Consider the following 18,937-nt stretch of genomic DNA (forward strand, 5'->3'; position numbering starts at 1 on the left):
CCCCTGCAGCTCCCATTGGAGTGCATAGGAGCCGGAGCGGGGCCATGCGGTTGCTTCCGCGAGCCGCATTGAGCGGCCCCTGACCCTGCTCCCTGACTGGAGCGCCGGAGCTTGAAGGCCAGCTTAAAACAGCTGGTGGATCAGATCCAGCCTGCAGGCCCTAGTTTGCCCACCCCTGCTCTAGACCCTGGGCTATTAGTAAGGATTGAGGAAAAAAGAGTAGGAAAGGCTTCTTTGCCCAGCCTTGGCATTCTCTCTCTCATGTACTTATTCTGTATGTCTATTTCTGTAGCAGCTGAGCTCCCACCACCCTGGGGAGGTGCTTGTGATTTGACAGGTAGCGAGGCTGTGACTTACTGAAGTCTAGGATGGTGCATGGACATCAACCCAGGTCTCCCAAGTCATAGCTAGTGCCCTAACCACTGTACCATGCTGCTGTTTAGCTTCTCCCCCCTCCCCCCCACCCCGCGCTTTGTCAGCTAGTGGTAACTGCAGGTCTCTGCAGTCATTAACTCAGAGCTAAGGTCATAGGGTATTGCATGTTAATGAAAAGCCTCAAATAGGTGAGAGCCTGGCTCATTCACAGTGACTGGCCTCTCAAAAATGATCCAGAAGCTGCCAAAAGAGGGTGCCTCTCTGCTTTAGAGGCAGGGGAATCAGTAATGGCTGCTGGCCTCCAAACAAGTACCTGGTGAGCCACTTTAAGGACCTCAGGGGGTCCATAAGGCCCCTCATAATTTAGGGGTTCGGAGCAAGTCTCTCCCAAGCAGCTGGGCTGACTGCATTCTGCCCTCTTATATTGTCAGTGGTCTAAGATTTGTATTAGGGGAGCATGAAGGAACTCTACTCCAGGATTGAGACCCCATTGTGCTTGAAACACAAAACGGAGAGAGAATCAAGCTCTTCAGAGCAAGGACCAAGTCTATGATGATGAGAAAATAGCAGGATACAACAAACAGCTGGGGAAGAACACGGCCTGTGCGATGATCACACTTGGGTACAAAGCCGTGGTCAGAGCACACCAGCTGCCACACTCAAGGTTCATCTCACTCCAGCCAGAGCCATGGCCCAGCCTCTCCAGGAGCATAACTCTGGAGGTGCAGTGTGAGGCGCCACGTGGGTCAGTTCTTCCATGACTATTTTAGGCCCCTCTTTAACCCACTGTCAGACTGAAGTAAATCAAAGCAGAATGATCCTGGCAGCAGCTCCCTCAAACTCCTCAACTGAAATGTCTCGTGTGAAACCAGGGCAGTTGGGAAGCAGGGAACAGAAGCTGCTGGGCTTCTGCATCTCCTCCATCCCCCCATGAAGCCTGACTCCTGGAGCAGAAAGCAAGTTAGCAGCAGTTGTTTGACCTGCTGTCAAAGGCATCACTGCTCCAGGGTAATACTCCTCCCCCATTCAAAACACAGATAGGACCTCCCTAGGAATGAGGGGGAAGGAATTTACAATCTGGAGCCATCCTCTACTGAAGGCAGGAGGCTGTGAGGGGATGAAGGACACACATCAGCAGGACAAAGGGTGAGATACAGCCCCTGCAGTGCAACTGCTCCTGTGCACTAAAAGATAAGGACTGGAGGGGAATCTACATTCCTGTTAGTGATCCAAGGTGACAGCGGAGAGCCTGAGTGGAGTTAGCAGCACTGATTGGAGCTGGGCTTGTTGTCAGACTGTTTCTTTTCCCCAGGCATTAACTTGTGAGAGGCTGCAGCTTTCTCAGCACTAGAGCAAACAGTTATGTCATTTATTTCTAGACAATGAGATTGAGAGTGCAGGTCACAGCAACATGCACTTACACACCACACCAAATGCATGGAAAGAGTTCAGGGAATAGAGGGCAAGTATATTTTGTAGGGAACAGCCACTGAGAGTTGTAGTGGCTTCCTTCATCAATAGTCCTCAGGTGAGCTGCTCATTAAGCATTTCAGGAATTCTTGTTCTCTTCTTGTGCAGGCAAGGAGCTGCCCTCTGTTCTGGCAGGAGCCTAGCAAATAAAAACATGCATCAATCCAATAACTCCCAGGAGTGCTTTAACACAGAATTTAAAGATGCCATAGACCTCACAGCCCCAGGGTCAAGATGCTGCTTTCCAGAGCTCAGAACATTTTCTAATGAACTTAGTAATTGAAGGGGAAAAAAAAGTGCAAACCCCGTCCTCTCCCCCCAACACACATCTTGCCATTCATGTGGAGATACGGCCTGTGGAAACCAGAGCACACTACAGGAGTTGGTTCATCTTGAGCAGACCAGTTGTGTGATGTTAAAGGAAAAGCCCTTGTCGGCCCCCTTTACAGAGACCTTGTCATGGCCCTGCTGCTGCAGCTGCAAGAAAAGTGGGGAAGATCACAATACTCAACACAGAGAGCGGCCTGAAGACTGGTGATTTCTGCCATCAGCTCATCGCAGCTAGCAATGTTTGCCAGGAGGCGCTGCTGCCGGACTTCAAGGGATCTTAGCAGGGTTCTCACACCTTCAACCTACAGAGGAGCAGAACGGAGTCACCACAATACATTCTCCAGGGCCTGGGGAACAGTAACTAGGGACCCCTCTGGGCTCTGTCATCCAGAGCCAGTGAGGTTCTTGCAATCTGCACCAGGCCTGGCAAGCAGCATCAGTACCAGTGGGAATCTTCCTGGCAGCTGCCTGCAGTGCCCAGCAGCCTTCCCGTACAATCCACAGGACTGGAGCAGTTACGTTAGTTACACTTGGTCTTGAACATGAAAATTGACTCAGTGTTTCAACAAAAGCAATAAACCCCCTGGAGAGGGCAGCAGCTGGGCCATGCACTGGGCTTGTCCTCACCACTGAGTTAATTCAAGTGTTGCCCCTAACCTGAATCATATCCACACACACACACACACACACACACACACACACACACACACCCACCCCTCCTTAACTCAAGCATGGTGGTGAGCTTTTTCTTCGAGTCCATGTTAAAATGCTGCTTTATGGCTTTGACAAAGTCTAGAGACAGAAAGCACATAGATATTTGACAGGTTTCAGATATTTGAATTATTCTTACATATAAACCTAACTTCATCCCTACCACCAGCCTCCATCTCCTCATGCCATAAGCCCCACACATCCATACAGAAATACAAACCAGTGTCTCAGTGTCTAGGGGCTGCTCCGCATCCTGTTTCATAGCTTCCTCTGCATCCATTGCCAAGCTAGAGTTGAGAGTAGATTGTTTTAGTCTTCGGGTCAGGACAGTTCGGTGTGGGAGATGACATCCAGTTCACCAAGTAGATCAGTAACACTGGGGAAAAAAATCAGCTATAAGGGGTTTCTCTCCCCTGCTCCCAATCACAAATTAAAAACCCAGGATGGTGTTGGAGCAGGCCCTGTTCACTAGAAAATGAGAGGTAATCTCTTTAGCCTCTCTGCCATTAAAAGAGAAGGAAAGGGTGTGGTGAACAAGGTACTTATTCCCAATTTGAGCTAGATTGATAAATTATCCAGCTGGTCATCAATTGGCAAAGGGGTGTTTGACATGAACACATACACTCTAGGAAAAATTTAATCAAAAAGCCAGAACAGTATCTTGAGGCAATCAGTGAGATTTCACTGGGACCTGGTCCACTGAGTAGATTGCACACTTAGAAAACATATTGGGAAATAGGGCAGCTTCCAAGCACAAATAGATTTAAAGAGAAAAAAAAGAAGGTTTTTTTCTCAAACTATGTTAAATGGTAAATTCTGTGCCCCAGGAGGGCTATTCAGCTAGAAGGTGCTTTGGTCCTAGCTAGTATTTGAACTGAAGAAAGACGGTTGACATTACCTTCTGCTCTCCTAGGTCAGCCAGCTGAGGCCTTATTTATAACATCCTTCAGTGAGTCAATTGCTACCACCTGTTTTCCTTGAAACCTCAGCTTGTTCCATTTCTAAACAGGCCACACCTCTAATTATATCTTGTTCTTAAGGCTTCAAGCAAAACTGTAGTCTTTGTAAGAAACCTATTTTTGCTTTCCTTCATTCAGGCTTTGCTAAATTATTTCCTACAGGTCTTTGTTCTTTGCTGTCAGCTGTAGTACAATCAAAGGTCCCTACGGTGGGTGCCAGAAGAGAGAGTGGCACCCATCTTGATGTGTACTCGCCAAAGACAGCAGGCAGCCCTGCACCAGATTGGGACAACAGTTATTTGATGAAGCAAGGAGGGACTTTTGTGACCGGTACTGTGAGATTAAATGGAGCTGTCACAGGGTCCTTTGGACCATGATGAATGATTTCTGTAGTTGTATAATGACAAGAGAGATTTGGAAGTGCACTAAGCAGAGGTGGCTTAATGTTTGGACTTAGCAGAGCAGGGCAAAAAGAGGCTGGAACTAGGTATTAGCTTCTCAAGAGCTTCAGAAAAAGATCTGAAAGGCCTGGTGGCTTGGTGCATTCACCAGAAAAAGGCAGCATTCAGCTGTGTAAATCAAGCGCTGGGGAAGCCAGAGCCATGGCCTGGTGTTAACCAGAGCGTGGGCCGGGGAGTGCAGCTTTAGCAGAGTAGACAAGAACTACACTCTGGGGTGTTGTGCCCCACTCAACCTGCACTGCCACCCCACGGTGAATCCTTTGGCATGCTAACAGGATCGTGTATCTCCATGGTTGTCTACCTGCTCTGTTTTCTCTTGTATGAACAGCACAGGGTGCAGAGAACAATTCATTCACCTGCCTCACATGCTGTGACAAACTGGGAATTTTCTGTAATAGTTGTATGAATGATGTGCCGGGCAGTGACTTACTTGACTAGAGCTTGCTATCCAGTGGATGCAAAGAGGTTAAAAAGGTGCTCTTGGGGCAGAGCAGGAGATGTGAGGAGTGTGTGTGTCACTAAGTGTCTGGGTTGGTACAATTCGGTCATTAAAAGACTGGCTGAAACTGACCCATATCAGTGGAGGGTCTGGAAAGACAAGGGGAGCCCCAACCGTGCAACAACTGACACATCCATGAGACTCTACGGCCGGCAAGCAGAACACATGATCACAGCATGGGTCTAGAGGAGAACCGTGGGCCCAAAAATGTCGAGAGGCTAGGACAAAAACTGGCCTTAGGTGAGACACCGGGCTCTCACCTGGGACTGAAAGACACAGAGACAAGGTTGGGGGAGAAAGCTGAAAGCGATTCCAAATCAGCTTAGCTGGCTGATTGCACTGTCCTGGCCAGAACAGACTATGTCTTCATCTTTGCTTCTCTCGGCTAACCCAAGGATTTCCCAGTGATGTGTTCCAGTTGACTAATAAATGGTCCCTACTCCATTTTGGAAAGGCAGCCTGAGGTCACTGCAAATACTTGCTGAGGTGCATTGATCCCTGAAGAGTGTAAAATCTCTGACCAGGAGTCTATCTCAGTTGACTCGATTGGGCAGAGCTCACGGTGTGAAGCAGGAGTGCTGGAGTCCAGGCAGTCAGACTTGAAGGCCGTGAGGCCTCGTGGCCTACCCCAAGAGAGTGGGACCTCCTGGGGGTCTGGCACACTGAAGGGATTCCTCTGAGGGGTTGTTGAAAAGCTGGGGGTTGGCGCAGATCCTGTGGATCTCTGACACAGGCAATAAGTAAATTCCATGAGTTTCTTCTGCAAGAATTTTATTGCCATAAAGAACCAGGGTCGTTCTAAATTCAGCACCTGTCAATGTTTTACTAGACCCCACTCCCCTGCCAGAGCTGGGGAGAGAACCCAGGAGTCCTGGCTCCCAGCCCCGCCCCCTCTAACCACTAGACCCCACTCCCCTGCCAGAGCTGGGGAGAGAACCCAGGAGTCCTGGCTCCCAGCCCCGCCCCCTCTAACCACTAGACCCCACTCCCCTCCCAGAGCTGGGGAGAGAACCCAGGAGTCCTGGCTCCCAGCCCCCCCTGTTCTAAGCCACCAGCCCCCCCTCCCCTCCCAGAGCCGGGGGCAGAACTGGAGTCGGAGGGGCCTGTCTCTTTAAGGAGCGTGACCGGAACAACGTCATCGTGACTCTTCCTTGCGGAAGCGGAAGTTCCTTCCATGCTGAGCGCGCGCGGGGTCGCGCTGGCCGGCTGGGCCCGGGCCGCTGAGGAGACTGTGGGGGGCGCGGGACCGGGATGGGCCGGGGGGCGGCGGGGCCTTCACCGCCGGCTGCCGCTGCCCGGGCCCGGGCGCAGCGCGGCGCAGCGCGACCCGCAGGGGGAGCCGGGGGGGGGGGGGGGGGGGGGGGGTCGGGCCGGGTGTGTTATCGCGGCCTGGGCGGGGCTCGTCTCCGCAGAGCGGCGGGAGCCCCCAGGAGCCCGGGCCGGGCGCAGCGCGACCCGCAGGGTGAGCCGGGGGATCGGGGCCGGGTCGGGGATGGGGAGAGGCCGGGGCCGGGGGGGGCGGGGACGGGGGTGGGGGGGGGTCGGGCCGGGCGGTGCCTTCACTGGCTCGGCGGCCGCTCGGGGGCCCCCAGCCCCGTGGCAAAGGCGGGCGGGCGCTGGGCCGGGCCGTCCGGGGCAGACGGTGGCGCGGGGCGGGGGCGGTTGCGGGGGCGGGTGCTCGGCGCGGTGTAACGTGGAGCTCTTGCTGCCCGACAGGCTGGCAGGAGACGCTCGGCGCCGCCGTGAGCGCGCTGCGGGAGGGCGGCCTGGTAGCGGTCCCCACCGACACCATCTATGGGATCGCGGCTCTAGCCCAGAGCTCTCAAGCAATTAAGAAGATCTATAATCTGAAAGGGCGGAACGGGGGCAAGCCCCTGGCGATCTGTCTGGGAGACGTGGAGCATATTTACAGGTGAGCATGTGGCACAGCTGGGACACTCGCCTCCCGCGTGCCAGGGCCACGGCAGGGAGTCTGTCAACCTACCTGTGACTCGATCTTTTAAAAAGCAGCTTTTGTGAAACCTTCAGAAATCACACACTGTATTAAATCGCAGTGGGAAGTTGTTTTTAAGCAAGTTTTCCTTTGCAGCACTTGAGCACTTTCCGGGTAGCTACCGTCGGCTTTGTTTTCATGAGTGGTGTATAATAAAAGTGAATTGGACTAATTTGACATCGTGGTTCGTGCTGGGAGAAATGCACGCAGCTTCAATCCCAAACGTCAATGGAATGCTCAGAATTCAGTTTTAATATCTAACATGTTGGTGACACTGGGAAAAAGATGAGTTTGCAATATAGATTTTAAGATGTGTCCTCTCTAAACATCTCAAATCTGTGTCCAGCACAGCTTGCAGTAGGGCAGGTACCTTGTGCCGTATATTGAAACGGGGACAGATGTACCTAGAGAGCCCAGGGAAGGGAAATCCCCTCAGAGAAGGGTCTGGGGCTGCCAGAATTCTCACTCTGTGCTGCTTTGGTCAGGGAGGGCCAGCTGTTTTCTTGCATTTTGCTACCTGTCTTAGCTGTGCAATAGCAAAAATGTAAGGCATCGGGGGAGGAGTCGTGGTAGCTGGGAGCGTGGCAGCACTCCCAATGAGGGTTCGTCTTTTATGGCTGCATCCTGTAGCAATTTTAAGTACATCTCAACATACTTTATAGGTACTGCCATGTCAATGTGCCAGAAGAGCTGCTGCGGGACCTCCTCCCAGGACCTGTGACCCTGGTACTGCAGCGTTCCGAAGGACTCAATAAAGACCTGAACCCTTTCACGTCGGTAAGTCTTTGGGACACGACACACATCTCTGCAATTTGACAAGTGACTATTTTCTCCTTTGAGGTGGTTCCTTGGCCTTCCCACTTGCATTCGTTGTGTGTTCGCGGCATTCAGCATCAATTGACATCTTCTTGAGGCTAGTTCCTGCCCTGTCAATAACGAACATGAGCCAAGATGGATGTATTTGTAGGTGTCCTTGTCACCTGTCTGAATGTGATATAGCTTGTAGTTTTTGATGTGCAGAGTGCTTACCTCAAGACAGCGTATGAAGCTGTCAGAAAGACCTGTCCTTCCTTTTTTTGTGGTCCACACTTTATACTGTGCGCCACATCCAGAAATAGAATTCCGGATCCTAGAATCATATCACTTGTTTTAAAGGATTTAGAATTTACCCATTAAGGTGTTAATGGGCGTTAAGAAGTAATACAACTAAATTAAATAAAATAGCAGCTCACCTCTTAGTGAGAACCCTGAGGAAAAAGTTGCTAGCACTTGACTCCCAATCTCAACATCTATATTTGTAACAGAACACTGGAAGCAGCAGCTGAGGGTGTTGCTGTCCAGCTGAGAAACTCCCTCAGTAGGGCCACAGGCTGTCCATAGTTCAGATCCCCGGCTTAGTTCCCTCTCTGACCGTCCAAAAATCAGAAGTTGAACTTCAGGGACATATCTAGGCAGATGTGTCCCCAGAAATTTTTGAAATGGTATGCGGTCCGTCCCCCTTACCGACCCCAGTCTCGGGGAGGAGACTGGCAGTGGCTTCGCTGTAGTCAGTGTGTGTGTGCTCAGACCCTTGGGCCAGTGCAGCAGTAAAGAGATCCCCCTCACCCTTCCTTGGAGTGGGAGATGCCAGCTGCACTGACCATAGGGAGGCAGGGACAGCTGGCCCACCTCTCCCCCCCCCCCCCACCCCGTTAGCTGACTCTGGGGCTGTAGAGACCCAGCAGCCACTACCTCCCCTTCCAGCCATGCCTGAGACAGTGGTCAGGGACCCGCCAACCGCACAGGAGGTAACAGGCTGGGGCGCCCTTAATACCTCCCAATGGGAGAGCCCCTGCCAGAGACCTGGCACTGTGGGCTGGCAGGAAACTGGAGGCCCTGGTACTTTCCCAAGCCTCCTGCAGGAGGGGGGAAGCTAGAGCCCTTACGGGCTTTCCACCGGGGGCCTGTAGGGCTGAATGGTACCAGCTCCCCCTGCACTATCTGGGTTATGCTCTGCCCTGGCATCAGGGCATGTCCCAGCACAACTGAAAATTGTTAAGTGGCTGGGGCAGCAGCTAGATGGAATCATTATGTGGGCCAAATCAAGCCCTCAGACTGGCAGTTGGACCACACTTCTTTAGGTCGACAGGGCTTCATACATGTAATGGGATATGTGGTTGACCTGTAGTTCTGTGACTATTGCCTATAAATGCATCCTCTCTTTGGCTGTTGCATATAAACACACCTCTCTTCTCTTGTAGTTGGTTGGCGTTCGTATTCCAAATCACACTTTCATTAGGGAGGTGGCACAGGCTTGCTCGGGACCACTGGCTTTAACGAGTGCTAACATCAGTACGCGGGCGAGCACGCTGACCGTCTCGGTAAGGCTGGTTTTGTATCTGGGGAGAACTGCTTGGATTTCAGAGAGGAGGGGGGAGAAGCTACTAACCTGTTTGTACAGTAAGCCCCAGGGCCTTTCCCACGGTGGTTGTTCCTTATCCTGAACCACGCTATTTCTGCTACAGCCCCTGCTGCTGGGCTGGGAGCCTCCCTAAAGATTGAGGAAGGGCAGAGTTTAAAATGCAGACTGTTTAAAGGCTTCCTGTGTACTTTACTAAACATAATTGTGCAGCAAATGGTCCTGAGCCTGAGAATCCTTAGAGGGCACTTGTAGCTCCTCAACTAGTGAAAGTGCGTGTGTTCCGATGTCTGTGGCATGTTTAGATCAGAAGCTCAGAGAAAGGAGAGATCTTCCCTGACACTGGAGTCCTACAGAGCTTCACTTGTGGTATCTATTTAAAAACTCAAACAAAACCCCCTCAAAAGTTTGGTTGGCTGAACCCAATTTTCCCTTGTCGTCTCAGGAATTCCAAGACCTTTGGCCTCAGTTATCCTTGGTCATTGATGGAGGTGCAATTGGAGATATCCAGAGTCCAGAGTGTCGTCTGGGGTCAACTGTGGTCGACTTGTCTGTATCTGGGAAATACACCATTATTCGGCCTGGCTGGTAAGCACTCTTTGCTGACCATAGCTGCAGCTTTCACTTTAAGTAAAACAAAATGCAATTGAAAGTTAAAACATGGGGCTTGTTTTGCCCATTTCCTACAGTGGTTAGTGTATAATGTTGTCAAAGCCCAGTCGACAGATTCAGCAGGATATAACTTGCTAGTTCATAGTATACCCCTCTTTTGCACTGCTGGGCTGAAGATGACCTTGCTCAGCTGGTTCTCGTATTTTCCCTTAACTGCAAAATACAAAACTGTGGAACCAACTGAGTCCTGCAAATGGGAATTCCTTTCTAGTCACCACTCCACTTGCCTTTATTTCCATAGTGCACTGACACCGACAGTTGAAATCCTGGGGAAGAAATATGGCTTGACATCAGAACCTTCTTGTTCGTGAGCTACCAAACTCTGGAAGCTGTGCAGAGTCGGTAAAACTGGGCACCATGTGCCCGTCTCTTCAGGAAGCCAGTGTCAATGGCCTTGTTTAATAAGGTCAATGGTTGTATCAGTCCTCATGTCTCACCCTGGGTCTCTTCATCATTTGTGTGTAATGGGTATTTGGTCTGCTGTGTATGGGTAAGAAACAAACCAAGTACTTCTGACCTCCTTGTGCAAGTGTAATATCCTTGATTACCATACAAGGGATCCTTTGCCTTGTGCAATGGGGTTTACTAGGATTTGAAATAAATGTCTATTTGCGATATCTTGGCAAACTGCTGCTCTGGCATGGGACAGAGGATAGTGTTTTACTGAAATATCTGTGTACAGCACTTGGGTTTGATTCAGATTTAAAGGCAACCAATTGCTGCTTTGACTTAAAAACACACCACTGTGTGTGTGTGTGTTTTTTAAGGTTTCTTCTGTTTTACTTAGAAATATCAGGCATACACAGTCTCCTCTTGCTTGATTTTGCAGGAGTGAGCTTTGACTCCTTTAGTAGAGAGAATCCTTCTTCCACCTGTCTGTGTTTGACTTAAATAGTAGAGCAACTGAAAGGGAAATGGATTTTTATTTTGGTGTAATCAGTTTCTCGTGATGCCATAATCTTACTGTTCTCCAGCAAAAAGTAGTGAGTCTAGACCTGATATTTCTAATGGTGCCAAACAAGAGAAACTTTTCAGCTGCTCTTTAGTTATCAAAAAAGCATCCCTTTTGCAAGTCGTCTAAGTTTTACTTTTAAGTGATGGTTGCTAATCCTGATACTAGACTAAATTATTCCTTTTTTTCCTTGTAAAAGGAGAAAGGACAGACCCTGAAGTGCAGTGTTTTGAGTCCCTCATGAACTGTTCCCTTCATCACCCATGAAGTTGTTGCTTTCCCTACTTAGCTGACCCATGGGCAAGGATCAGTCTGTAGTTTTTATAAATCTTAATTCAGTGAGATTGTTAGAACAATGGGAGGAGGCCAAAAGGGTCTGAGCCAGTATTTATTCTTCTGGGAACACTAAAATGAAATTAATCTGTTCATGGGGATATTTACTAGTGTTTAAAAAATGGTGACCAAACTGTGGTTTGTGTGTGTGTTTGTTTTTGAAACACAATTCTCTGTTATAAATGCTTAGATTTAAGGTGTCTGGATCTCTGCAATGTTTCTTTGTGTTAGTGCCATTAAAGTGTGAATTTTGTACATACACTGTTACCTTTGGAGGTGGTGGCTTTTCATCTTTCTAAGACTAATCTCTGTGCAGCCTAGAGTCACTTGTTGTAGAGATGAAGATTTGACTAGCAACTACCCTGCTAAACAAGGCCCATCATGCAGCAAGGCATGGAGCAGCTGGACTCTTATCAAATCTCAAAAAAGATGCTATTGTAAGTGAGAGACAACCAAAGGGATAGCTTTTTGCTTATTCCACTCTCGCACTAAATGGGGTGTACTCTGGTACCATGCACAGAACTTTGCATCAGGCGCTCTTTATATAAGATTCCTTTTTGATTGTCAGGTCATTAAAGTGGAAATATGGACAAAGTGCTGAGTAGGAATACAAAAGAATAGCACAAGTATGGAGGGACAAAAGAAGTTACACCTGGTAAGGGATATAAAAGGTAATAAGCAGAGGTTCTATGAACAGCAAGAGTTTAAATACAAAGATGGGTGTATGTGAGTACCTAGTATTAAATAAGGCTATTAATATAATAGGCATCATAGAAATGTGGTGGAATGATGATAATCAATGGGACATGGTAATACCAGGGTACAAAATATATACAAACAGAGTAGGTTGTGAAAGAAAACAGATTCATACAAAAAACTCTACCATAGAATCTCTTTGGATAGAAATTCCATGCTTGGAGAGTAGGAGTGTAGAAGTAGGAATACACTACTGCCCATGGGAGCAGGCTGGTACTAGTGATTGTGCAACAGGCAGAGGTTATAAAAATAAAAACAATAATAATGGGGGCTCCAACTATCCTCTATTGACTGGGTACATGTCACCTCAGGACAAGATGTAGAGAGAGAATTTCTAGACACCATAAATGACTGATTCTTGGAGCAGTTAGTCCTGAAACCCACATTGATTTAGCCCTAAGTGGAATACAGGATTTGATTCAAGATATGAATATAGCTGAACCCCTTAGTAATAGCAACTATAATGTAATTAAATTTAACTTGTAGGGGGAAAAATACCAGAGAAACCCACCAGAGTAGCATTTAACTTCAAAAGGGGGAACTACACAAAAACGAGGAAGCTAGTTAAATAGAAATTAAAAGGAACAGTCACAAGAGTGAAATGCCTGTAAGCTGCATGGAAATGTCTTATGAACACCATAACAGAGGTTCAGACTAAATGCTTACCCTGGGCTCAGTCTTTGGCCCTGGGCCCCATTAAAATGGGGTCCTGACCCCCAGTTTGAGAACCACTGGACTGGATGACCTCTTGATCTCCCTTACAGCCCTACACTTCTAGGATTTTAGTATTTTCTTTACCTAGAGTGATATGCTAGAAAGAGAACATTTTCAATCATTTGCATTAAATGGAGAAAAATGAAACCAATAGTGCTTTAACTGTACAGCAAAAGTCAGATTTTGTATAAATTAAGCATAATTAATGTGACAAGGTAGAGCCTGGTGCACTAACTCCGATCTAAAGCTGCCACTTCTCACTTTATTGATTAAAAAGACAAGTACAAATGATTCTTAAAACAACAAATGTAGAAGGGCCTGGATGTACTGTAGTTACAAAAAAGGGTATTTATTCTATAGTGATGTAACTTCCTTCTGGTAGAACACATTAGTGTTTTCAGCTACATTTTATTGCAAGTGGTTGCACTTCATTTGATTCTAGAGACAAGATAAAACGAAGTTAAGGCTAAGTTTTGAACATGTGAAACACAGAGCATTTAGTACAGATCATTTCAGTTCATTGGTTGCCAATACAGATAATAGGTTAAATTCCAGCTCTGATTGTTTTTAGTTATTTGGATACAGGGGCTCACTGACACCACCCACAGGGTATTTAACTGTATGGTTTTGTTTCTTCTACAATAAATAATTTTGAGGAACAATTAACTCTTTGCTTCAATCAGCTAATAATAGAAGTGCATTGTCAGAGCTGCTAGTGGAGGGTGTAGTATGTAATCGGCAGGCAACTGGTGAAGGGCATAGGATAAAATACATGCTGGGGGTAGGAGCCCAGCTAATATCTAAAATACCACACTAAACATATGCACTGTAAGAAAAACAGATCTCTCGCTCATTCATTTCCTTGCCTGGTCACTTACAGGCCAGTTCAGATCCAGAAGGGCTTTAAAAGGGACATCTGTACTAAACTCACAGCAGCAATAGAACAGACTGCTGCTTAGAGACCCCTCTGCTCACTAACATTTCCTCTTGTGAGTGTGGAGTTGGTGCTCAAACCAGCTTTAGGGCTGTTCATGGAGAACACTGTATTTAGCCAACTGAACAAACCCACCAGCCCTGAACAGAGACTGTGACCCATAAGATGCTTTTCCCAACTGTTCCTTAAGCACCTGTCCCCACAACCGAGTATGACCTTTTTCATAAAGCAAAGACAGGCTGTCTGAAGGCTTCCTGTGCAGAATAATCACATCAGCCATTGCTCCTTCTCCTTGCTGAAGTGTTCTGCCCACCTGCGGGTCAGCTCCAGATACATGTTGGGCTGATGAGGCAGGTAGTCCAGATACAGGCGTGTTAGTGTCTTTTTGGGCACCGCTTTCTCAATCTGAGTGCCTTCATGCCACTCATTGAAGGAAGTAATGGAGACTATCTCCGGCCTTACCATGAGTGCAGCCTGCAGAGCCGTTTCATAGTATTTTCCATTGACTCGGTTGCGAGTATTGTGGTTGTTCCATGGGCGGATACTAGTATCAATGTAGCCTGGGCCAACGCTGGGAATGAACATCAGGTTGTTTGAGTCACAGAAGGCTTTGATAGCTTTCCAGTTCTGGTGGGATGAGCCGAAAGAGAAGCCATTGGATGCAAAATACGTGTACATGCCATCGTATCCTGCGGAGAGAATATCATGCTTGTGTCCTTCTTCCACTAGCAGTGCTATGAACACTGCATCGTACGGGGTATTGCGGAGGGAGCGAGAGCCTGACTGGGTGAAGACGTTGGCCCAGGATTCAGGGGGTGTCAGGTAAGAATCATAAATGTAAAATAATGGGAGGCTCCGTCCTGTACTGGTCTTGTACTTATAAAAAGCTGCATGTGCTCCATACCTACAGAGAAAGCACAGACCATTTCAGTGAGTGAGCGGAGCCTGGGGAACAAGCCCCATGCTGACTAGCAGGCAGGGATGCCCTCTACAAGGCAAATGCAGCCTAAAGCCCAGCTCAATTGAATGTCCTAGTTGTTTCACTTTAGGCCTTTGCGTGCTCCCTGTGTCACCTTTTACCAGAATGGTTCAGCTGCATTGCCCATGGTTAGGCCGACAAAGGGGAGGACATTGCACTGGATTGATCAACATTTCAGACCCACTTTACCCCGCTGAGGGAATGGCTGGAGGAACAGGAGAGCTTTGCTGCATTCCCTGAGAGACTCTGTCAGACTAACTTATACTTGAGACACCCGGCAGTGATGACCACTATCGACATGCCCATAAATGCCCCGTGGACACATGCCCACTTACAAACTGGCGAGAGACCCACCAATGGATGGGAATAGCTTTTGGTTACTGCCTGGCTCGCCTACATTCCAGTTAGTGACCCACAGTGAAAAGCTTTTTATCCCCCAGCATTTAAATCTTATTTTCTTGTTAACATCTCTGCCAATGGCCTTTTCTACAGACTCTGGGGCTAATACACTCACTTTACAAGGGTTGCTGAGGATGACATACAGCTAAAGGGCTATTTATAAGCTTTTGTGTGATGCTGTTGAATTTCTCTGCTACAACACCCTGTGGCATAACTTACTTAGCTCACGTACAGAGCAAGCAAGATGTTTAATGCAAGTAAGACATGGTTGGCCTGACATACTATCTCTCAGCACAGAGTTGGGCCTGAAATATGCGCTAATGGCAGCTACTGAAGGCGAAGCACTTACTTGTCTATGATGTATTTAATGTTCTCATGCACAGTGTGGTCATCGCGCCCTTTGTATGGCTGGATGTGGAAAGCAACCTTCAAAATAAATCATGGAGACGTGGTGACAGCAATCTTACAGCACATGCTTTCCTGGTGACAACCAGTAAGTGCCAGACCCTTTGAAGAGGTCACAGTATCCACCCAGAAGCTGCCTAGGCAGCCCCCTTGCAGGAAACAGACCAAGGGGTCTGTTCCATCATCATAGGGCATGTAACCTATCCCTGGGAGCCGGTACAAGAACGGTTTTATAGTCGCTTTGTCCAATTAGTTTTAATATTTGTGAGCACAAGCTGTAAATCCCTCTCATGACGTGATGCTAGTTTGTGCTCAGCTGTTGCACAATAAAGACTCCCCACTGCCTCCCATAACGAGCAGTTAAAAATAACACAAAGCAACAGAGACTTCAGAGCAGGCGCCTGCTGAAGGAACACAGCGGCAATTCCTGGTTAATTTGAGCAATTAGTTTAATAGCTTCAAACAACGAGAGAGCAGCCTTACCTTTATGGCATACCTGTGCGCGGCATCCAAGATAAATGGCACAAGACTATCTGATGGCTCCCCGTTGTCATCTGCCAGGCCAGGTGGGTACCAAGACAAAACCAGGACTCCTGCAAAAAGTTCCAGAAGGAGATCAGGACCAGCCAAATGCATTGATATTTAAATCCTGCCTGCCTTCTGCCTCTCCCATGCAACTCCAGAACTCGAACTTATTTCTAGTCATTCTAACAATTGCACAGAGTCCTCTAAGCTTAGTTGTCAAAGCAGTTAAACCTCAGATTTAGGAAGGAAACCCCTTAAAATAGGAGGGTCTGAACCACTGGCTCTACCCAGCCTGGTTTCTCTGTTTTAATACCCGAGTGCGGGGAGATGGTTATAATTGTCCTCAAGCGTTTGCAGGATGTCCGCACCATTAGGTATACTTAGTAGCAGGGTAACAGCTTGAGACTTCCTCAGGATGAAGTTAAATTCTCAATCCTCTTCTCAATAGCCCCATCCATGGCACAGTGCTACAGGAGGACCAGTTCTAAGTGCCTTAGCTAGTGCATAGTGGAAAGACGCTAGTCTGTATTAATATGTTCCAGTTTAGTTATGTGGACGATCTACAGCATAGGTGTTTTAAATCCTGTTACCCCACAAAGACACTGCATTTGGAAAGGAAAGGGTTAATTGATAGACCACTGGTAAACACTGTAACTTGACCTTTCTCAAAGGAAAAGCATCTGTCTTTAAAGGAGGTTTTTGTTCACCAGCCGGGTAATTGAATAATGGAGCTGTCCAGAGCTGGAGGTGCTGAAATTTCATCTGTGCTTAACAGTCCCAAACGAGCAAGGTGCTTCTCAGGTGATGGTTGAGAACTATTAGACTGAATCCTGGGCAAACAAAGCCTCTTTAATACAAGGCCAAATGAGGATGAACTGGCACAAACGGACTTCCCATTGCTCACTATTTGATTAATGAGAATATAAAGATGCCATTAACTGACTCACTCAATTCTCACCGAAATGGAGCCTATTTTGATATTAATGATAGTTTGTTTTGATCTGGTTCACACTATCTTCCTGTTGTGATCTCACCTGATATTGAAAGCAGGCTGGCTGGGCTGGGCCAGTACTTGGATGGGAAATCTCCAAGATAAAAAAACCACACACTGAATGCTACATGAAGAGGTGCTGGTGACAGAGAACATACAATTAATTCAGGGCCATTCTAGAGAGCAGTAGGCTGCCACATCTCAAACAGAGGTCCTGAACTCTTAGAATCAAAGTCCCATGGCACCTTTTGTGTCATGCTAGCTGGGATGTTTGCCCCATTCAAGAGTCAGCGTTGGCAATTTATAGCATTTGTTTAATTTTGGAATTCACTTGTCCTGTGTGATCCTGTATAGCACAGAAATTTGAAGGAGCTGATCTCTTAATAATATACACTTTGGTACCAGTGCTAATGAGGCTGTTCAATACAGTACATAATTGCTCTGCTGTATTTATACTACTACACTTTGCAAGCTACACAGCAAAATATGCAAGTTAAAAAGAAAACACTTGGCCTTTAAGGCAAGCACAGAATAGACCCAACCTATCAGTACTATTTTCATTCCAGCAACACCTTCTGGCAGTCTTAAATAACTTTCTTTCCCTTTTTTTGAAGGCAAAAGGCATAATTTGCCAATTTTTAAAAGTTACCCAAATTTGAATAGCTTTGCTACAAGCTGCATTTTTTACCAGTTTTAACCAGGGCTTTCTAAGTCTTCATGTAGAAGTTTTACTCTGGTTTGTAGAATGAAAGTCTCTCATATCCTTGCATTCAGCCAAAGGCCCTTTTAATGTCCTGGGGTTTTAACTATGCAACACTCACCTGCTTAACTTGAGTCATGCAAGCAGCCCCCTTAACTTCACTGTGAGTAAAATTAAGCATGCAGGTAAGTATTTGGAGAAACACTTACTAAAAGGTACATTTTCTTTGACATTCAGCCTAAATTTTCCTTTAATTTATTCCCATTACTCCTTCTGCAACTGCTTTGTACTGTACCACCCTCAATGTCTCCTCTCCCACCTTGGTGCTTACATCCTTGTTAACTTAACCCCCTTGTCACCATCTGGCCTTCACCCTGGGTTAAAGGTACAAAGCAACTTAGTCTTTGTCAGGAAACTTCACTGTGGATGAAAATTCAAATATATACACCTGAACATTGAAAGTTGTGATGCTATCCTCTCTGAATTGGGGTTAAAGCAGTTTATGAATTATTTTTCCAGTATTTTAGAAATATTATCTTGTTTACTCCTGATGGATTTAAAGTCTAATGCTCAACTCCAGCAAGCAGGTCTGTGCCTGGAACACCAGTGGCTTCGCTGGGGTGCTGCATGGATGCAGAGGCTCACCCGCACAGATCAGCTTGTAGGACTGGGGCTCGTTTGGTACCCAACATCTCTGAAAGTGTTAGGGTGTCCTTACCAATTGCTGCTGCTCTCAGCTGGTTCATGTGCTGCTCCAGCACATCAGGGTCCCTGGAGCTGTAGGGTCCCAGCTCAGGGTAGAAGCTAGAGCCAATGTCCTCTGGGGGGCTGTGCCGCCCTTTGGGGTAGCTGGCAGATATCTTGGGGTCCCAGTGCGGCACCATGACGTGGTCCCAGTGCAGGTACTTTCCTTCGAAGTGGGTGTTCCCGTACCACATGTAGTAGAAGATGTGCAGGTCGTAGGACACGGGGGGCGCTGGGGCCTTGGCCTCACGGCTGGGGCCCGCCTGGGGCCGGGAGATGGCCTCATGCGAGACCGAGCGTCTCTCGCCTCGCTCTGCCACGGGCGCCAGGGCTGAGAAGCCGTCCGAGGGTTTCAGAGTCCGCAGGCCCATCATGGTGCCGAAGAGGAAGAGGGCGAAGAGGAAGAGGGCAATGCAGGCTCTGCGCCTCAGCCGGGCCATGGCGCCGGGGGCTGCCCGGGGAGGGGTAGGGGGAGGGGGCGGGCAGTCGGGCCCAGTGGGGAGGGGCGGGTCGGTCGGTCACAGGGGTCGTGGAGGGGGCTGGTTGTGGGGGGGTCGGTCGGTCACGGGGGAGGGGGATCGGTCATTGGGGGGGGGGGGGCGGGCCCTGTTGGGTGGGGGGAGGCGAGGAAAGATGT

At 48.0% G+C, this 18,937-nt stretch overlaps 2 protein-coding genes and 1 long non-coding RNA gene across 3 annotated transcripts; 1 reads left to right on the forward strand and 2 right to left on the reverse strand.

The window, feature by feature from the left end:
* Positions 1 to 1,765: 1,765 nt before the first annotated feature.
* Positions 1,766 to 5,158, reverse strand: LOC117868230. The gene is made up of 4 exons (XR_004643588.1): positions 5,066 to 5,158; positions 3,107 to 3,262; positions 2,358 to 2,477; positions 1,766 to 1,984 (listed from the first exon to the last, which is right to left on the reverse strand). It is a non-coding gene; the product is annotated as an uncharacterized LOC117868230 (long non-coding RNA).
* Positions 5,159 to 6,056: 898 nt separating this feature from the next.
* Positions 6,057 to 11,414, forward strand: YRDC (yrdC N6-threonylcarbamoyltransferase domain containing). Its single transcript, XM_034754313.1, has 6 exons — positions 6,057 to 6,267; positions 6,522 to 6,717; positions 7,461 to 7,575; positions 9,039 to 9,158; positions 9,642 to 9,784; positions 10,110 to 11,414. Exons 1-6 carry the CDS (start codon positions 6,057 to 6,059, stop codon positions 10,177 to 10,179), a joined length of 855 nt encoding a protein of 284 aa, XP_034610204.1. The 3' UTR covers positions 10,180 to 11,414.
* Positions 11,415 to 12,865: 1,451 nt separating this feature from the next.
* Positions 12,866 to 18,791, reverse strand: MANEAL (mannosidase endo-alpha like). The gene is made up of 4 exons (XM_034754023.1): positions 18,275 to 18,791; positions 15,824 to 15,933; positions 15,285 to 15,361; positions 12,866 to 14,461 (listed from the first exon to the last, which is right to left on the reverse strand). Exons 1-4 carry the CDS (start codon positions 18,738 to 18,740, stop codon positions 13,825 to 13,827), a joined length of 1,290 nt encoding a protein of 429 aa, XP_034609914.1. The 5' UTR covers positions 18,741 to 18,791; the 3' UTR covers positions 12,866 to 13,824.
* Between the last annotated feature and the right edge of the window lie 146 nt (positions 18,792 to 18,937).

Source organism: Trachemys scripta, chromosome 20 (genome assembly GCF_013100865.1).
Source record: "Trachemys scripta elegans isolate TJP31775 chromosome 20, CAS_Tse_1.0, whole genome shotgun sequence".
Classification (NCBI taxonomy): Eukaryota; Metazoa; Chordata; order Testudines; family Emydidae; genus Trachemys; species Trachemys scripta.